Below are 19,321 nucleotides of genomic sequence, written 5' to 3' on the forward strand. Positions count from 1 at the left end.
TAGGTATATTTTTGTTGTGTAGGTTATGAGTAGGTTAAGCACGGTAAGTTTTTCATGGTCTACCAAAAAAAAAAAAAAAAATGAAAAACCGGAAAATATGTTTCACAAAAAATAACAAATTATTGCATCAATCAAGTTTTAATAGGATCATTAGAAACAATCTGTAAAAACTAAAAACCTATGGTGAAAAAAATCATTTACCAATATTTGAAAAGAAATAGTTATTGGACATAATATAGTAGAAAAAAGTAACTAATGAAACGCACAGTAACAAATTAAATTGTCATAAATTAGAGTCAAATTGTTAATAAACTAATGGTATTAATTAAAAAATGTAAGCCGGAAAAGCTAAATAATGTAGGTTCAAAATAAAAAATATACCTATTGTTACATACAAATAAAATAAAACGGATGAAATTTCAAATTTGAAGTTTTACTGTACTTAGTACATTTGTGATAATAATAAACAAGGTATATTTTTTGATTACTTATTTAAAAATATAACATATTACACCCAAAACACTAATCTCAATATAAAAATTTAAAACCACATTTTTTATCTTAAGAACAATATTCTATCTAAATCACTACAGAAATATATGACGTTTGCCTACAGTAATAAATTCAATAGGAAGTATTTTTTTGAAAAAAAAAGAAAAAATAAATCAATGAAAAATTTGTTACATAATACATGCTGTTGGTATACCTAGTCTTAATTCTTCAGAACTCTGCTTGCAACTAGAAAATTCACATGTAAAACTTTAAATAGGTAGGTAGTTCTAACATTTTAATGAATATAAGTAATATAACAACTCATTTCAATATTTCATCAACCTATTAAAACATCTAGTTTTATTTAGATTTATTTTAATTTTAGAACAACTGAACTCCATAAGTAGTATCGAGCCATCAAAAATAGTTGCCATAAAATATGAAAATAACATATACTTTGAATTGTAATTACAAAAAGACTCAATTTTTAATTATATACTGTTCAATAATAAAAATAGCCAGTATAGGTACTAGTGTATTACCGTTGATTATAAATATTAGTAGGTATTTATAATATACAAATCAATGGCGATTTTACTCCCCTTAAGGTCTTAAAACTTGGTAAATTACTTTTAATGGGTAGATATTAAATAATTTTAATTTATAGAAATTATTATCAGTAAATATTTAAGTTATAGGATATAACCATAATAAAAAGGTACCCATACAGTAATATAACAAATATGTTCCATTAGTATTCTCGAAGAAATAATAACCATTTATTGTGCCATAGTACAAATTTGCCCCCCCTCCCTTGAAGTTTTGTCAAATCATAAGTAATAACCACTAGTTAGGTATACAAATCCTAACATTGAAATAACTAAAAAACAGTTATTTCTATGTAATAATAATTTATTATAATGCATTTTTGAACAATAATTATGTCATTACTTTTAAATAGGAAATATATATATTTTTAATCATGTTCATTTAACATACTGCAAATTATATAAGGGCATAATGCTATAATATTATAATTCATATTTTTATTTTACTTTTAAACAATATTATTAATTGACTAATTAATATAATAATATATATTATATGGCGTAAATTTTGTCTGATGAATTATAAACAGCACAAATAGTTAATAACAATTTTGTTTTGTAATTTTAATATATTATATTTTATTAGATTTAAAATAATTTATAATGCTGGTACATTAATAGGTGAATTCGGGTAAATAATACTCTGTTGAAACGTTTAGAGACAGTTTAATTATAAACATTAACATTGTTGTTAATATTAATATTTAAATAACAATACAAAATACTAAATAATAAATACTTTGATCATTAAATGTAGTACAACTGTAGAAACCTACTTCATCATATACACAACATTTTATTAGAGTAGATATTTTCAATTAGGTGTGTAAATAATTAATTAAATTAAAACATTACAAGTTATAATTAAAATGTTTCTATTACACTGATAAAATAAGAATAAGAAAATAAAAAAAGAACACCCTGGTAATTTGAACAAAAATAAAGTACAGAGAATACAAATACTTATTCTATGTAATATTAAAGTTTACATAAATTTAACTGTTGACTGCACTAGATTTAACATAAAATATTCAAGTATGTTTTAAAAATTTGGAATTTGGATGTTTGATAATTAATATAGTACATTAATACATTTATTATATAAGTAATTTGTTCAAAAACAGTTAAACACAAAAAAAAATTGTTCTCTTACGACAATATTTATGTTATATTTAACAGATTAATTAATTTAAATACAATTAAGAAATAGAATACTGAATTGGGGCGCAAGTTTTAACACAACATAAACAAAACATTTTGATCAATACTGACTTTTTTAAGAAAGTCTATTAAATAGTCGTTTGTGATGTGATTAATAATTATATAATTCACATTTGTTCGATTCAAATAATACTTTTCTTGAACATAAATTTTAAATAAAATTAATTATTAAGCATGCTAATGAGTTTATAGAATGAGTATTTTTGTAAAATATGTAGACAAAATAAAGATTATTTAAGAATTTATATACAAAAAAAAAATATGGAATAAATACAAAGTTAAAAGTAAGTTTTGTGATGCTTTTGATTTTTATACATTTATCTAAAACGATAATACTAATAGTGTTAATTATAATTATACTTTCTGATGGCTAACTATCTAATATGGAAATAACTTTTATCACAGGTATACTTAAATTTAAATATATAGACTATATTACACAAATTGAATAATTCAATAGTAAACATTTCCCTTAGGGAAAAATAAAGTGTTTCTGATAATGATGAAGAAACATATTCTTTCTATAAATGGTTGGTTCAAACAGCATCGCATAGAGTAGAAGCAGCTTCTTCCACATTCCAGTTACAGTTGTTCAGAGCAGTAACACAAGCTTCTCTGGATGCCATTCCTAATCTAAAAATACCAGTTATAAAGTTATAATATAATTCAATACATTAATTCATTAAATTGTTTTCTTAAATGTGTGTCATCATTCTTACAATTGATTTACTTACCTTAAAAGATTGTTAATTTTTAGATATTTTACACTCTCCTGTAAATTCCAACACGTAGCTTCTAAAGCATCTAAACACTCTTCTTCAGTCACTGTGTTATTAAAATAACTACAAAGCTGAGATACAGAGGAATCAGACTAAAATAAACACAGATATTAATAACAGCAAGAAAATAATTTTTTTTTACATGTGATGCCCGCAAGTGCTATGTAGCAAAATATTTATAACAAAGCAAATTTGCATTTGACAGAACCTATTTTGTGTTGTTGGTTTTAATATTCTAGCAAATTAATATATAATAAAAGTTTAGAAAGTAAGAATATTATCAATATTTTCTTGTTGATTTATTTTGTATTTTAATTAGTATGCCGAGTTTTAGATAAAATAGTAAAATTTAAAAACGTTGATCTCTTAAAAAAAAAAAAATAATACCCTTTGCGAAATGAAAGATAATATTTTTACAAATAAATAATCTGATATTAACTTTATTAATAAATCAATTTATTATAATATTAAAAATGGATTTTACTGAATAAAAAATTGCTTTGTTGTAAGTTTGTAAGTTGGAAACAATATGGGCATCACATCCTCATTATATTATTATTTACCGTATTTTGCTCTGGAACAATTTGATACATATTGGGTGTTTGACTATAGTACCTTGACAAGTCTACTGGTGGACTATAGTATGGTGAATTATAATTTGAAGCAACAGTTAAATTATCAGTCTTGACATTCGAGTATATATCATTTCTATAATCGGAAGCTGTATTATTAATATTTTTATGTGATGTTATATCACTTATGCACAACTCTTTGACTTTATTTTCTACCATATTCAGGTTGGCTGCATATATTGGATCTGAATCATACTTAGAAACGAATAATGACATATCAAGTTCTGTCGTTGAATAATAACTAGATGTGTTTGAACCATTAGTCAGATTACTTATGGAACTTGAAGGTCGAGGAATAGCTGAATTTAAAAGTTCTGTATTTAATTTTTTTGGAGCCACATTAGGAGGTGCCAACACAATTTGATTAGTGTTGGCTTGTGCTTCTTTTTTACCTAAACTTTTTTCAAGTTCAGCAATAAAGTTCATATCAAGTTTAGGAGTATTAGTCAAAACAGGCTCATTGTATTGTAAAATATGTGTATCAGAATAAGAAGGAAATTTTTGGACAGCATCAGTGGTAGTCTCGAAGATAGAAGTATCAAATGGATCAGTAGAGTGTTCAGAAGCAAATAATCCACTAACATTTGAGTATGTGTGATTATAATTAAATGGTTCAGAATTATCAGCTGAAAAAAAAACCATTCAAATAATAAAACAACAGTTTTGATATTACTTAGATTATTCATATCTGTTAAGAAATACTAACTTTCTGCAACATCAATTGGTTGATCGAGAATAGATAAATTTGAGTTGATGGATGAAGAATTACTGGTATTATGGTTTATTGGTGGTGGTGTACATCCGTCTAAATCAACCAAAACTTGTTCACTATTAGGAAGTTGAGGAAATGGACCAGGAGGTCTGCCAGGAGCTGGTCGTAAACTTCTTTTACGGCCATCTGTAAGCTTGGAGTAGTTGAATTGTTTGTTCGATGGAAGTATAGATGTAAGCACAGTATTTTTGGATTTTTCTGCTTTGGATCGCACATTTTTTTCAACTAGATCTGAATTTTTTCGACTTGGTAATATAGGAGGACCAGTTTCTACAATTTTTGGACGACCACCTAATAAATCTGGTGGCTCCATAGGATTGTTCAAATAGACTTGATCAATTTTATCATGGAAGCCCCAATTTTTTCCACTAGCATCACCATGATGGCCAGTATGAATAAAAGAATTTCGAAGGGGTTTGCTGATATCGTCTGATGCTTTCCGTCTCATTGGATCAACCGAACGCCTGTATAAATGCATTAAATTAATTTTAATAACAATCATTTGTGACTATAAATATATATATATATATATATTAGATAATAATATAAATTATATTTTACCTAGCAAAGTTTCCAATTTGAAAAGTTCTCAAATTTTGTCCTTTCCACCAGTAATGATCAGGTTGACCATCAATTACAATAATTCTATCACCTACTTCTATTTCTAATTTACTAGGGTCATCACAAAATTCAGTGGATACCGAAGTTGATGTAGCTTTGACAATGTTTGGTGAGTTACTTTTCAAATAATTTCTAATGCTTTTAAAACTTGGGCGTTCACCTGGATCCAGAATCCAACACTAGAAATAAAATATAAAAATGTTTTATTTAAATTTAAAGAAATAATTTAATATTGTTAACTCACTTGTTGCATTAATCTATATAAATTTATTGGACATGCTTCTGGTTGCTCTAAACGTTGGCGTTCTCTAACAAGTTTTGATAGTACTTGAGAAGCATCAAGACCTGCCCAAGGTTCTTCACCACCAGTAAACATTTCCCAAAGCACAACACCATACATCCATGTATCAGAAGCATGTGAAAATTGTCTAGTACGTAAACTTTCTGGTGCACACCAAGGGAATGGTACTCTTCGTCGTTCAGTCATAACATAACAATCTTCTTCCATTGGTAATAATCGCATTAGTCCAAAATCACCAATTTTTACCTAGATTATAAAAAAAATAAATAGGATTAAAATATATAAGGTATAAAACTATAAACTATAGTAATAAATAATAATAAATAAAAAGAGTACTTGGTGAGGTGTAGTAAGCAATATATTTCGACATGCTAAGTCTCTATGAATACACCTTTTTTTCTCAAGATACTCCATGCCAGTAGCAACTTGTAGAGCATAATCCCATAAATCAGTAATCATAATATGGCCACATTGTTTTCTTAAATAATCTCTAAGACTACCTAGAGCAGCTAGTTCAGTCACCATCATCATTGGCTGAGTTAAAACAATTCCATACAGCCTAAACATACAAAATTAGATTAACATTTCATAATGAAACCATACAATGAAAAAATGTACAATAAAATCACTTGTAAAAATAAAAATAAATATATGTTTATATAAGTATAAAATTCATTAAATATTGTTTAGATCAATAAAACAACAATTTTAATAACAAAATTGCATTACTGATTTCTTACAAGTTTAAACAAGCAATTAATGTTAGAAGTAAAAGTTCATTGAATAAAATATAATAACTATCTACTTTAACAATAATACTCAAAATTATTTATTGGTGATGTTTAAGTGGTAAAATAGTTATTTAAATTGTACTCATTATTAAAAACCAATGATTTATTATTGTATTACTATTATAGACTATACTATAGTCACTACAGTACTATAGTATAATGGTACTATATTAAACTGAATGAACTATCATTATGCAAGATGTGTATCCAAAATACATTGTTTCTGAGTTGAGGTCATAATAATATTGAAGGTAAAATTACTATCTTAATTGTGGTTTATATTAGATTATTGATTATTTGATAAATACTAATCCAAATAGCAGGAATTAGTGTTATATCTTTTATTTTATAGCAAGATGTTGTCATATTTACTTTAATTTTAAAAATATCACTTTTGAAATATTGCACTTTTTTTAAATAATTTTAAATATAAACAATATTTTCGTCAAAAAACGTGAAAAATGTCCTGGAATTGCACTATTAAAAATTGTAATGTAACACAGGACACTATCGGCTAAGAAAGTAAAAACATGTTTTCAAGAATAACGAATGATCATACAAATCATGAACCAGATAGTATTCAAATATTAAATAGACATAAGGTAAATAACTATGTAAAAAGGAAGACTGATTAAGTACTGAATTATCATTTTTGAAAAAGCTAAAGAAAATAATTTGTCTAGAGGTGAATATTTATCAATTTTTGGGAAAAATATTAATCATGCTATATTACAACGGAATATCAAATTTACTAATAAATGAACGCATAGATGATGTGAATGACTATTTGGATAAGGACAAAATGATATCTACAAAAGAGGAATATTTAGTAATATTTTTTAAATAATAGATCAAGCAATGTAATAATATTTTTTTGGAAAAGTAATTTGAAATCTATGTGCAGTGTCGTGACTATTTTTGGGGAAGCATGTTTGACTATTGTACAAAATTCTTTCAGCAGATTTAGTTTTAAAAATAACAAATAAGTTCATGTTGCACTTGATTTATTAAAAGATAAAAATGTTTTATCATATAGAACTTTTGTCTATGCTGAAAAGTAAATATTTAGATATTATTTAGACACAACATATAGTTTCTGACTTTGAAAAAGGAATTCTTCAAGCTGCAATTAAAAAATACCCTATCACCACTGATTAAATGCAAAATCATCTCAGTCAAGCCCGATGAAAAAAAATTGTAAGATTAGGATTGACTATAGAGTAAAAACATAATAACTCGAAAATTGAAAAACAGTTGCACTGCGTTTATGGATTGACTTTTTTCTCTCCAGATGAAGTGGAAAATGTATTTTTGAAATTAAATACTGAACAACTTATGGATTCAAAAGTTACTGAATTTGGTGACTATTTTGTTAATAACTATATTGACTATGATGTTACTTTTTCAATCACACTCTAGGCAGCTTTTGATAATAATGTTTAGAAAAAGAAAAATGGAAGTAAAGCATTCAATTCTAAAATCAAAACTGAAAACCAATCACCACATCCCAACATATTTTAATTAAATATGTCAAAAATATTTAGAAAAAAAACTAACAAACAATATCAACATATTCAAAAATCAATTCAGTAGATTTGGAAGCTGATAAAAACAAATATTAGTCAGAAATTTATTAAAAATAAAATCAAACAATATTTAAAAAAAGAAATTGATGGGTTAAATTTGTTGAATTTGTTTCTTACAAAAATAAACTAGAATGATTATAAATATATTTTTTTTATTTATTAAATGTAACTGTAGTACCTACAACATGTAACTATCAATATTCAAAACATAATAATTGTATTTCCCAACCGAAACTCGGATTTTGTTTTCTACATGTTTTAATCCAAACCACAACTCAGTATCAACCCCAAAATATGATCTCTATATTAGACCCTAATTTTTCATCCCTAAATATTATTAAAATTAATTTTCACTTAACACAAATTTATTTATAAATTGTAAAAAGTACTTTATAAGATGCACATGATCTAATGTGTGCATAGCTTGAACTTCTTTGACAAAATCTTCAAACATTTGTGGCAATGATGGTACATCTTGTTTTAACATCTTGACAGCAACTTGTACAACACGCCCAGTTGAAGTGGTCCATTCTCCACGACTCACAATTCCAAATGAACCATCACCAATTTTTTCAGATAATCTAAACATGACCATTATAATTAATAAATAATAATTCATTATTAAACAACAAAATAAAGTAATATTTATTTACTTTATATCCTTTTCCAGGATTAAACAAGTAAGGGATAGAGCTGATGGTTGAGCAGATTCAGTTGTAGACGTATTTTTTTTTAATGTTCCTGTTGAATGTTTGTTCGCTTGTGTTCCACCCAAAATTGACAAAATTTTATGTCTACGTTCGGCACCTTTACGTTTTTTTACAGCTTCTAATAACCTTCGAGCTGCTGGTTTACTAATACCAATATTTTCCAAATCTTCTGGCTTAACATACTCAAAGTGAGTTAACCTGGTTATCTAAACATATAATAAATACCAAAACTATTTAAATAATAATCACTTATAAAAAATTATTAATATTTTGAAACTTACTTGAAGTTCTTCAATGATACGACTGAGGAAATGTTCAAGTTGAACATCTACTAGAAGGCTATGAAGCCATTCTTTATCATCTCCATCATCTGTTAGTGCCATTTTTATGTACAGTTAACATCCTTAAAAAAAGAAAAAAAAGTTAACTATATGGTAAATTTGTATTACAAGCCACAATCTATTAATACTCTTAACATTCTTAACGCATAGTATGTATGTATAAGGAAAATACAATTTACAATTTCCATATGTTTTGGTTTTTTGGGATTGTACAGGATTTGAATATAATATCTCATTGTTCAGATAGTATTTATACTAAGCTAATTGTTACAGAATCAAACTTTAATAATTAATATTAACAAATAATATTCTATTAAACATTTATAATAGAAAAGCAATATTGTTTAGATAAATGATAGAAAATCAAGTTAACTACTTGATTGAATAACAAACTCTATTTTAAAATTAATTTTCTAGCTTGAAAATAACAATTAAGGACAAATACATTCAATATTTTCACTTTTAATTTTGTTATCACATATTGCTAATTGATTATTTTGTTGGTTACTCATTTCAACTACTAACATTCAATAAGCTTTTCCTATAATATAAACGCATGTTGTAGAATGCTAACCATAGTGCGTGGTATTCCAGTAACAAAAAAAATAGGATATTAAAACTGGTGGTTGACCCTGGAGAAGTATTAAGATTCTTTCCATGAAAACTACACAAAAATGTTCGTCTGGTTTGAGTAAAATAAAATATGGCAATACTAACAAGGAGAAAACAATTCAAAAAGTATTACACTGTTAGCAACCTGTCATGCCACTATTATGGCAACTGGACCATATCTAGCACTTTCCTGTATCTTAATACTAAGCTGTTATTTTTAACATTAACTAGAAAGCAATTACAAGTGTTGTCCATTAATAAGATATAAATTTCAAGTAAAAACCTGAAGTCATAGAACACAATTAATTAAAAATGAATACCATAGTACTTAATAGGAAACAAATATTAAAAAATATAAATATTTAAACCAAATAATTTATTTAAGCAAACAGTAAATTTATGTAACATTTATTTAAATGCAATAATGTTCAATAATTTGATCATTTCTCTGAAGCACTGAAATGTCTGAAATAAAATAAAAATGTATGTGAAACGGCTAGAGTATTGTTATTATTGAAAATTGTAGCTAAATTAAATTAGGTATTTATTAAAAGTAAACATTAAATGCTTATGAAATTAAAATAATTATAGAATAAGATTTATAATTTGTTTAATAATGTGACAGTAAATTAAAGTGCACACTTCAATGTAAAAAGTTACCAACATTATTGAAAATTTAAAACATTTGAATTAGACACTAATAAAACTCAACTACTTTGAAATATATAAAATATAATTATTGATATTACAGCTATATAATATGAATCAATAATATTACCCATGTATTGATAAAACAAGATAAAATAAAATATATCTAACTCAGTACAATATTAAAATAAATTTAATAATATTATACTTATGTAAGAACGGAGGAACCTCATTGAAATTTAATAGGTACAGGTAATTTATATGTTTTTAAAAGGGGATTTTTGGACAAATTGGCATATGGTCAGCTTCAAAACATTTTTGAATACCCACCTGTTATAGTATCATATAACATTATTAAATAAAGATATTATTTTATTATTATAAGATATATACACAATAGTGTTTAAAATTATAATACAACTATATATTTGAGTTAAGAGTTATAGACTATCTTCTTAAGTGGTAAAAATATACAAAAATATAGTAACAATATAAATAAGCACCTAGGTAAAATAAAAAATTAAGTAAAATGATTTCATTTAATAAATATTAATTAAAATGTAAGAGTACCTGTCTTATATTTATATGCTACACTTAAAACTTAATATGAATTGTAACTATTTCAAACAAAAAATGTGATTTAAAATAAAACTGCCTTAATTATTTTGTATACTATTATAACAAATATTTGACCTTGATATTAAATGACTGATTCATAACTAATTATTGTTATGTAAAGAAGTAATATGATAGTAATATAAAAAATAATGTTAATTTTAGATGACATATCAATTAATAGAAATTCCGTAAGACCAAGTAAAGTATCTAGTATCTACATATTATACTTTTTTGCCATTATATTTAGATTTATGAGAACTATATAAAATAAACAATAATATCAGCAAGGTCTGAGTACAAAGAAATGTTTATTAAATAATCAATATGTCAATATCAAAATTACAATAAGAGTACTTGCATGCATTTTATAAAAAAAATTTTAATATAAGTAGGTATAATACAAAATTACACACTATATAAGATAACAATAATACCTTTTAGATATTTTAAAATATACAAATACAACAGTTTTTATAATTAATTTACTTATTTCAATGAATTTTGTATAATATGGTACATAACTATTCAGTGCATACTTAAAAAAAATTGTTTGATATCAATTGATTTATATAATTTAATATTATATTATAAATCTAAGCTAATGATACTTTATACAACTCATTTTACAAAATGTATTTGGTCACAATATTATAAATAAAACTAACAAGGTTCTAACAAAACTAAAGTGTATATATAAAGATATACATAGTAAACGTGTTCTTAAATTATTATACTTTACCAGCAAGCTATATACAAGCTTATTATGACATATAACTATAACTCAACACTTTAACACTTAACCTTGCACTTCACAGTTAACATTTCAAAGATACAAAAAACTTGTCATAATGTGTATGCCCCTAATGTAAAAGATAACATAAATAACCCAATAATATTCCAGTAATAAGACTCATTTATACTTACAAAAAATGTCAAAAAACTTTACAGTATTAACCCTCAAATATTATAATGTTAGTAGGCAACATCATCAATAACACAAATCTATTCTACAACAATTGTAAATAAATTATTCATTTTCAAATTTTCAGACTTGGCAACGTGTTTACATTAAAAATACAAAACTTAATTATTTATTTGTATTATAAATAATAATTAAAATTTTTTAACTATCTTGAAATGCTGGATATTTTATAAATATGATAATACCGAGGATAATACCAAACATGTTACTTCCATGTATATATTTCTGTTTTTTCTGTAGTCTAGTCATAACGTTTATTAATATATTATATTGAACTACAACTTAATTTATAACTAATTATTATATACTCGTAGGTTGTAAATTGATTTGTGATAAAGATTATTTTTATTATTAATAATATAATATAATCCAATTAATTCATGTACTCGTCTATCTATTTTTCTTTACTCTTTCAAGTATCCAAAAAGTGTCTTATCTAGTTGTTGGTTTATAGGATAGATTTTATATTTGTTATAAGTTTTATTTAATTAAATATACACATGTACCTACCTAAGATATTATAAAACTAGTTAATATCCAATTACATATCTATCTACATAGATTTTTCTTCATTTTCTAGGTAAATTTGATTTTGCAATAGGTATAAGTAATCTATTAGCAAGGATTATGCAATAGGTACCTATAGGTAACCTATGCAGATTGTGCTAATAAGTAAATGAATTTCAATGCTTTTAATAAGTGTAGATAATGAAGAAGGTACAAATTATTTACTAAACAAAGTAATAACCTGTCTGAAGACAAGTCAAAAGTTGACAAAAGCAAATTAGGAATGATCAAAAGCATACGCCAATATTATTAAGAAGTACCTATTACCAAGCATCATAATATCATATTTACATAATACATCAATGTGTAAAGTCAATACGTACCAATTATTTTCACAGCTATCGAATCATCATAACAATTCGGGTCTGATGAGTCAAACATCCTCCACGGTATTTGCAAAATAACATCATCACAAGACTATTATTTATGTATAATTAACAACAACAATCGGTAATATTATTACGAAACGGACTCTGACGGCGAACGTATTATTGTTATTGTGGACAATCGTGGAATAGCGGTGTCCGTCACGGCCAACGGGCAACTCGATTAAAATATTATTGCCGATACAGTTACACGGCGCATTTTAGTATCGGTTACTGGAGTCCGCGATAGGTACAATAATAATAATGTTATTGGTGTACAATAGGACTTGGACACGGGGAGCAGCAGTAGCAGCAGCTGTGGTATCGTGAGCCTGTTGCGAGTGGCGACGGCCGACGGGTTGATAGTTACAGGCGTTGCAGCCTTGCAGGCGACTGCTACAACCGATACCTGCTATAACAATCGAGCGATTTCGATGTTCACTATCGATAGGCGATGGATTACAAGTACTGTATCACGATTTTTGATGCCCATACGGGTGGATATGCTAGCCGCTCGGTAATTGGGGATACCTGGCATTCATCCAAGTAATCTATTGTTTCGTATTTCGTACGTTATAACTTATAATGTTATATAATAGATATACGAGTATCGTAATATTATTCTGTTTTGTAATCGTACTTATACAACTATACAAGTATCCTCCGCCATCCAGTGTCGGCTACTCATGTGATACGTATGTTTTGTACAATGCGGATGTACGATGTTGACAAACAGGAAATCGATCGCGTAAAGGACGAATAATTGTACCGTTTAGTTTTTACGCGTATAAACTAATAAGATAAACACTATTTCACATTTACACTGACCAGCAGTTGAGTTGTTGAGAATTTGAGATTGATGAGTGGTTAACAGTAACCAGCTGGCAGCGAAACGAACGATTTACTTCGTTGAACTGTTGTTAGAGTTTGAAATAATTAATATCGTGAATAAAAGAAAAAACACGATAACATACGATTCTTATGATAATTTCCGCTTAAATTCAAAACGACGGTTAAAAAACAAAGAAAGAAAGACGCATACACACCTGTACGGGTGCACGACTAAATTAATTGTGGTTTGTATATTGTATAACATAGTGAATATTACTGAATAGTGAGTACCTACTGACTTGTTCTAACACCCGTAGACTTATAAGTTATAATATAATTTCTTCATCAGACCAACTTAATTTTTTGAACCAGATTCGTGATTTGTATCGATTGACCATTAATTGTAAAAACATCCTTATAAAAAATGCCACCTATTTCTCATAGAAATCACAAAATCAAACTATAAATCTGGAACGAAGTTGTCCTGGGCCCTGGCACTTGTAATTTTGAAGAGTTGCTCAATCCATATCGACATATCATACTAATTTTATTTTTTCGTACCTGATTAGTGATTTATTTATACTTTAATCTTCCTTAAAAAAAAAAAAAAATTGTATCCCTTTCGTAGTTAGATGCGAATTTGAGGACTGTAGGACTGTTCAGAATGGCATACAGATGTAGATATGCAGATTATATGTTTATAAGTTACAAAGATTACAACTTCTTAAAATGTCTTAATATTATATTAATTAGAAGTGTAAAAAATATATGTTCTTCGTTCTCATTTTGGTCGTCACTACTTCTAGAAAGTTAGTTTTATAAAAAAGAACTGAAACAATTTTACAGATAATTTAAAAAAATTAATAACTCATGGTCATTTAATTTTTTTAACGTGTCCATTATACATGAAAGTATTTAAAAAAGTTTTCACACAATTTTACATTGGAAATTACACAAAAACAATTAGATTTTTTTTAAAAAAACTGAAGTTTATTATTTAAAAAATTATTTTCTTAATTAGTTTTATTATTTTTTAAATTATTCATTAAATCATAGCTTACATAAAATAAACTCCAAAGAAAAGAAGGTATAGGTAAATATAATAATGCGTATTCTTATTTACTAATAATTTTTAACTTAGAAGTAAGACGATAATTATTAATTATATTGAAAATATATATACTTTAATATATTCGATTGAAACTCAAGTCACATTCATCAAAATCCTTTTTGGAAAAGCATTCAGGACTTAAGAATATTAAAGTAAAAAAAAAAAGAACATATGTTTTTAAATCCTTGTATGTATCACTGTATTAGTCATCAGGCCATAGACCATAGTAAAATTTAAAATACATGTTTATACATGTATAATACATATTCTGTATTTTCCTTATCCACGGACTAAGATATCTTAGTCCGTGATATTATCTATATTCTACATTATCTGCATTAGCTTTTTGCTGCGACAGAAAGTTAACACTTAAAATACTACCCACTAGAGATTTACAGAAATAATATTTATTTGTTGGCTCTATCTCATAAATTGAACAAAACTAGGGTCTTGGAGATATTTGTGATAAGTGATAACTGATATTACTTTGTCTATTGTATTTTACAAAAAATACAGCAGCTTAAATAGTTAAATGTGTCAAAAATTACTTTCAATTCAACGGTTTGATTACTGTAAAAATAATTTTTATAAAATTTACAAAATGTATAACTTCGACTTTAGTCATTTTAATGTATAGTTATAATTGTATAATTTGACCTGTGATATTTGATAAATGTTACAAGATTATATTATAAGTTAATCTATGCTGCAGTGACCTGTGCGGATTTACCTATTACGATATCCTCTGAAATAATGGAGATATCATAATTCTGGTTTTTAAATAAGATTTACAGGGACAAGAACTACAAATATTTCATGTTTTAATTTATTTTAATGTTTTAGTAAAAAAGTTAAAATATATTTTTTTATTTAATTATTTTCAAAAAAATTGAAGATAGCCATTTTGCAGAGTTCATTTTTCTGAAAATATTGACGTTCCAATCATTAATCTCTTGATTTTTAATATTTTTCTAGTCTCGAAAAATAACTGCGAATTATTTAATACGATAGTGGTATCGTTGAATCAAACATGTGGCCCATGTGCTCGTACGGCCGGAGGACGCTTTCAGTGTTTTTCTCGAAACTAGAAAAATTATTAAAAATCAGAAGATAAATGAAATTAAAATGAATTCTACAAAATGGCTATCTTCAATTTAGTGTAGAGCATAATATGATAAGACATGTCTTGTATTTCAGATAATAATATTTTATAATAGTGAATAGATATAACATAGTTATTAAATTCTATAAATAAACTTAGTAGGTAATTTATCTATTAATAATGATAATTGGTAGAGCACCTCAAATGGTTGAAATAGTCTTATTGTAGCTTATGTATTTTGGTAAATTATAATTTTTATTTTTATAATATTCATAATATTATTATCACTTGAAAAACATTGTGTTTGTAATGTTCTTTACGTGTTCGAAAATACGTTCGTGTATCGTGACTAATCGTGTTATCCTGTACAATACGTATTGTCATTCACCATACCATACCATGATAATATTCGTGGGCGGTGCATTTCGTCACTTTTAATTTATTATTTTTTTCAGTAGATGTAAATAATAGTGATAATACAGTATACACAAATATAAAGTAATAGATATTACTATTTTTTACTTAATGAAATATTTATAATTTAAAAAAATAATAAGCATATGTGATATATCTATGCCACCTAATAAAAAAAGTTTGTTTCGGGATGTCAAAAAAGAACAAGAAAAACTTTAATTTCAGCAATTTCGCGTCCAAACACAACGTTATAATTGATAAATTCTGTACAGAGTTAGATGAGAAAACGTATTCAAGCTTGTGAATTTGTTCCTGATAAATATAAATTTTATTTTACCTTAAAATTATTTAATTCGTTTATCGTTTGATAAGACAAATAACATAAGCAATGAAATAAAAAATTCAACAACATGATATTAAAATTTTCATAGATTTCTATAAAAATGTTGTGGATACTGGATAATTTTTTGAAAAATGAATTTCCTGAGTATTGGATCATTAATAGAAATGCCGAGCAATAATATAAATAATGAAATATGTGGAAGTGGTTCAACAATAAATCATTGGGTGTTGTGTGTTTTATAATTTACACATAGCATCACAAATTTATTTAATTTTACTCAGTAGCAATTGTTAAGCACTGGCAGTGTCTGACACGTATAAAAAACAATTATATAAGTACTTCAATACAAACAAATTTAAATTCTAAATATTTTTGAATCTATTGACTGATGAAACTATCAAAAAATGTAGTTTCCCGAAAGAAACATGTTTTTAAACATATTAAATATATAACATAAATGAAAATTAAAAGAACTCAAGTGTTATTTTTATAAAGTTTTATTTTTAGTTGTAATAAAAATAATTGTTTCAGAAAAAAATAACATTCATTGGGCGCTTTTTAAAAACTTGGCCCCAGAACCCAGGGCCACAAACAGGTATAATCCGGACCTGTCCAAAGATAAATAATTTAAAAAAAAAAATGTATTATATTTTCTATTAGGTTACGATTAATTGGTAGGTAAAATTATACCATCGAAGTGTCGAAGTATATGTAGCATTTAGGTACTACACAAGTACCAAATTATAAAACTATTAGCATTTAAAATTACCTATATTATATAGTATAATGTTTGAAATATTTGTTCCTAGTTCCTGTTATTTATATGTATACGGTTTGATGAAAGTGGATATTATTATTTATTTGATAAAAATATTAAAAACAGAAAACAACTAAACAAAATAAAATTTAATCGTAGATATTTTATGTTTTTTACAGCTCGCGTAATATATTATTTTATTAGGAATACACTACACTATGTCAAAACCTCCAAGCCATGCAGGTACACGGGACCTCTCTATCTTATATTTTATACTTTTTAGCTCACTTAGCACTTTAGCAGTTTAGCAGTACTTATATTGTCGATTTACTGTGGCTTTATTAATTGGAGAAAGGAATATTATTATCCGTAATAATAATTGACAGCTGTTGACAATAATAGTTTTCAGCTGAGTTTTTCTAAGAAGCAGAAGTATTCAAATCATAATATTGTATTATCATCGTGATTATAAATTGTTAACCATAAACCGCTTTTATTTTCAGAATTATGGTTACTGACTTACTGTTACTAATTAACCATTGATCATTGATCTATTAAGTAGTATATAAACATTCTAAGTTCCTTATTGTAACCAAATTGAATATTATTATCATAATGTGATCACTGAAAGAAGCAAAACAGAATCTCAGATTTAATTTGTAATTATTAATATTAAAGAAAACAATTTGAAATTAAAATATCGTTTTTAATAGGAAAGGTAATTTTATTTTTATTAACCTCATAATTTTTAATAGTTTTTTAAATTCTAGAAAAATTGTAAAAAACCAATTTTTGCTCAGTTGATACTTCTCCCATTACAGGACACGTATAAAAACATTTTAGTTATCTATTAATTATTTATTAAAATTATTGAAATTGAAGTATAAATGTGATGAAAAATGTATTTTCATAGTTTTATGCAACTGCTAGACTTAAGGGGTTTCAATTAGTGAATTAAAGATTCTTATAACTTGAGATAACTTTAAAAAGTTATTAATAAGTGATTAGTGATTAATTTATTCCCAATTAAAAAAAATTAAAATCACTTTTTTCACTTTTAATAAAAAATAATCAGTATCAGTTCTGTACATACTCCATAATATATGTAGGTATACTGGTATAAATTATTTTGTATGATGTATAATTAATTTTAATGGTTTTGTGGTAGTTGGTTGAAAAATCCCTGTTATACCTACTCTATATGGTTTCCTTGTACGTATACGGTATACCAGATACCTATATTTATGGCACTGATGATACTACAGAAAAAAAATATTATTACATAGTATTAATATATAGTAATATCTAACCACTAACATGCAGCAACCAATACTGCAATCATAATTATTTTGAGATATAAATGTACAAATATTATGTATGGCTGGTTTAATAAAGACATATTGGTACAAAAAAATTTTGTTTTTCATTTATTCGTTTATTATTCGTATTACGTGTATACCTACATATTTTATTGATTGAAATGTCAAATGGCTTATTTAATATATACCCAAGTACCCAACAAAAAAGAAACTGAAAATCTATTGTTCTATCCTCTACGAATTACGATACAATAAGTTTAGAGTGTATAGTATACCAATGATGGCATGATGTCTAGAGAGATCACTATAATATATGTAAAATGTAATGAATGTATTGAACTAGAATTCAAGTCGTCTTTTTTTTAACCAGAGTAAGAGTAGAACCTATTCTTAGAAATTTATTATACTATTTGTACTTAATTAATACAATAAATAATAATGGGTATATTTACTATATGTCTATATATATGTATACAATATTATATTATTGTTATTAACTTTTCAGTCTATATCTACTTATTTAAAATCTTGTATTACATTTTAAAAAATTATACAAAAAAAAAAGTTTTTTTGAATTTTTAACTATACAAAATACGTCAAAATTTTAACTTAAAATGCATATAAAAATTGTATAGGCTATAATATATAATATATAATTATTATTTTTATACAACTATAAGAATAGGTTTTGTGGGACTTCTATGAAATTTTCATTGATTTTGAACCAACAAATAGTTTTTATCGACATTTCTAGAAAGAAAAAAAAAATTTTTAATTTTATTGTACAATGAATTACCT

The 19,321-nt window shown here is 25.7% G+C and overlaps 1 protein-coding gene across 1 annotated transcript; it reads right to left on the bottom strand.

Annotated features, from left to right (window-relative positions):
* Positions 1-1,746: 1,746 nt before the first annotated feature.
* Positions 1,747-13,014, bottom strand: LOC132931702 (activated CDC42 kinase 1). The gene is made up of 11 exons (XM_060997644.1): positions 12,605-13,014; positions 8,795-8,916; positions 8,457-8,719; positions 8,193-8,384; positions 5,763-5,985; positions 5,370-5,672; positions 5,066-5,304; positions 4,439-4,968; positions 3,664-4,358; positions 3,056-3,192; positions 1,747-2,954 (listed from the first exon to the last, which is right to left on the bottom strand). The coding sequence occupies exons 2-11, from the start codon at positions 8,894-8,896 to the stop codon at positions 2,858-2,860; spliced, it is 2,781 nt and encodes a 926-aa protein (XP_060853627.1). The 5' UTR covers positions 8,897-8,916; positions 12,605-13,014; the 3' UTR covers positions 1,747-2,857.
* Between the last annotated feature and the right edge of the window lie 6,307 nt (positions 13,015-19,321).

The sequence above is a fragment of the Rhopalosiphum padi genome, chromosome 1, assembly GCF_020882245.1.
Source record: "Rhopalosiphum padi isolate XX-2018 chromosome 1, ASM2088224v1, whole genome shotgun sequence".
NCBI lineage: Eukaryota > Metazoa > Arthropoda > Insecta > Hemiptera > Aphididae > Rhopalosiphum > Rhopalosiphum padi.

Excerpts from the sequence above, each read along its gene's own strand:
- LOC132931702 (XM_060997644.1), bottom strand. The coding sequence starts at position 8,896 with ATGGCACTAACAGATGATGGAGATGATAAAGAATGGCTTCATAGCCTT. Across the intron at positions 5,986-8,192 it reads GATCATGTGCATCTTATAAA|GCTGTATGGAATTGTTTTAA; the intron begins GTACTTTTTACA and ends TTGTATGTTTAG. Across the intron at positions 5,673-5,762 it reads TGCTTACTACACCTCACCAA|GTAAAAATTGGTGATTTTGG; the intron begins GTACTCTTTTTA and ends TTTATAATCTAG.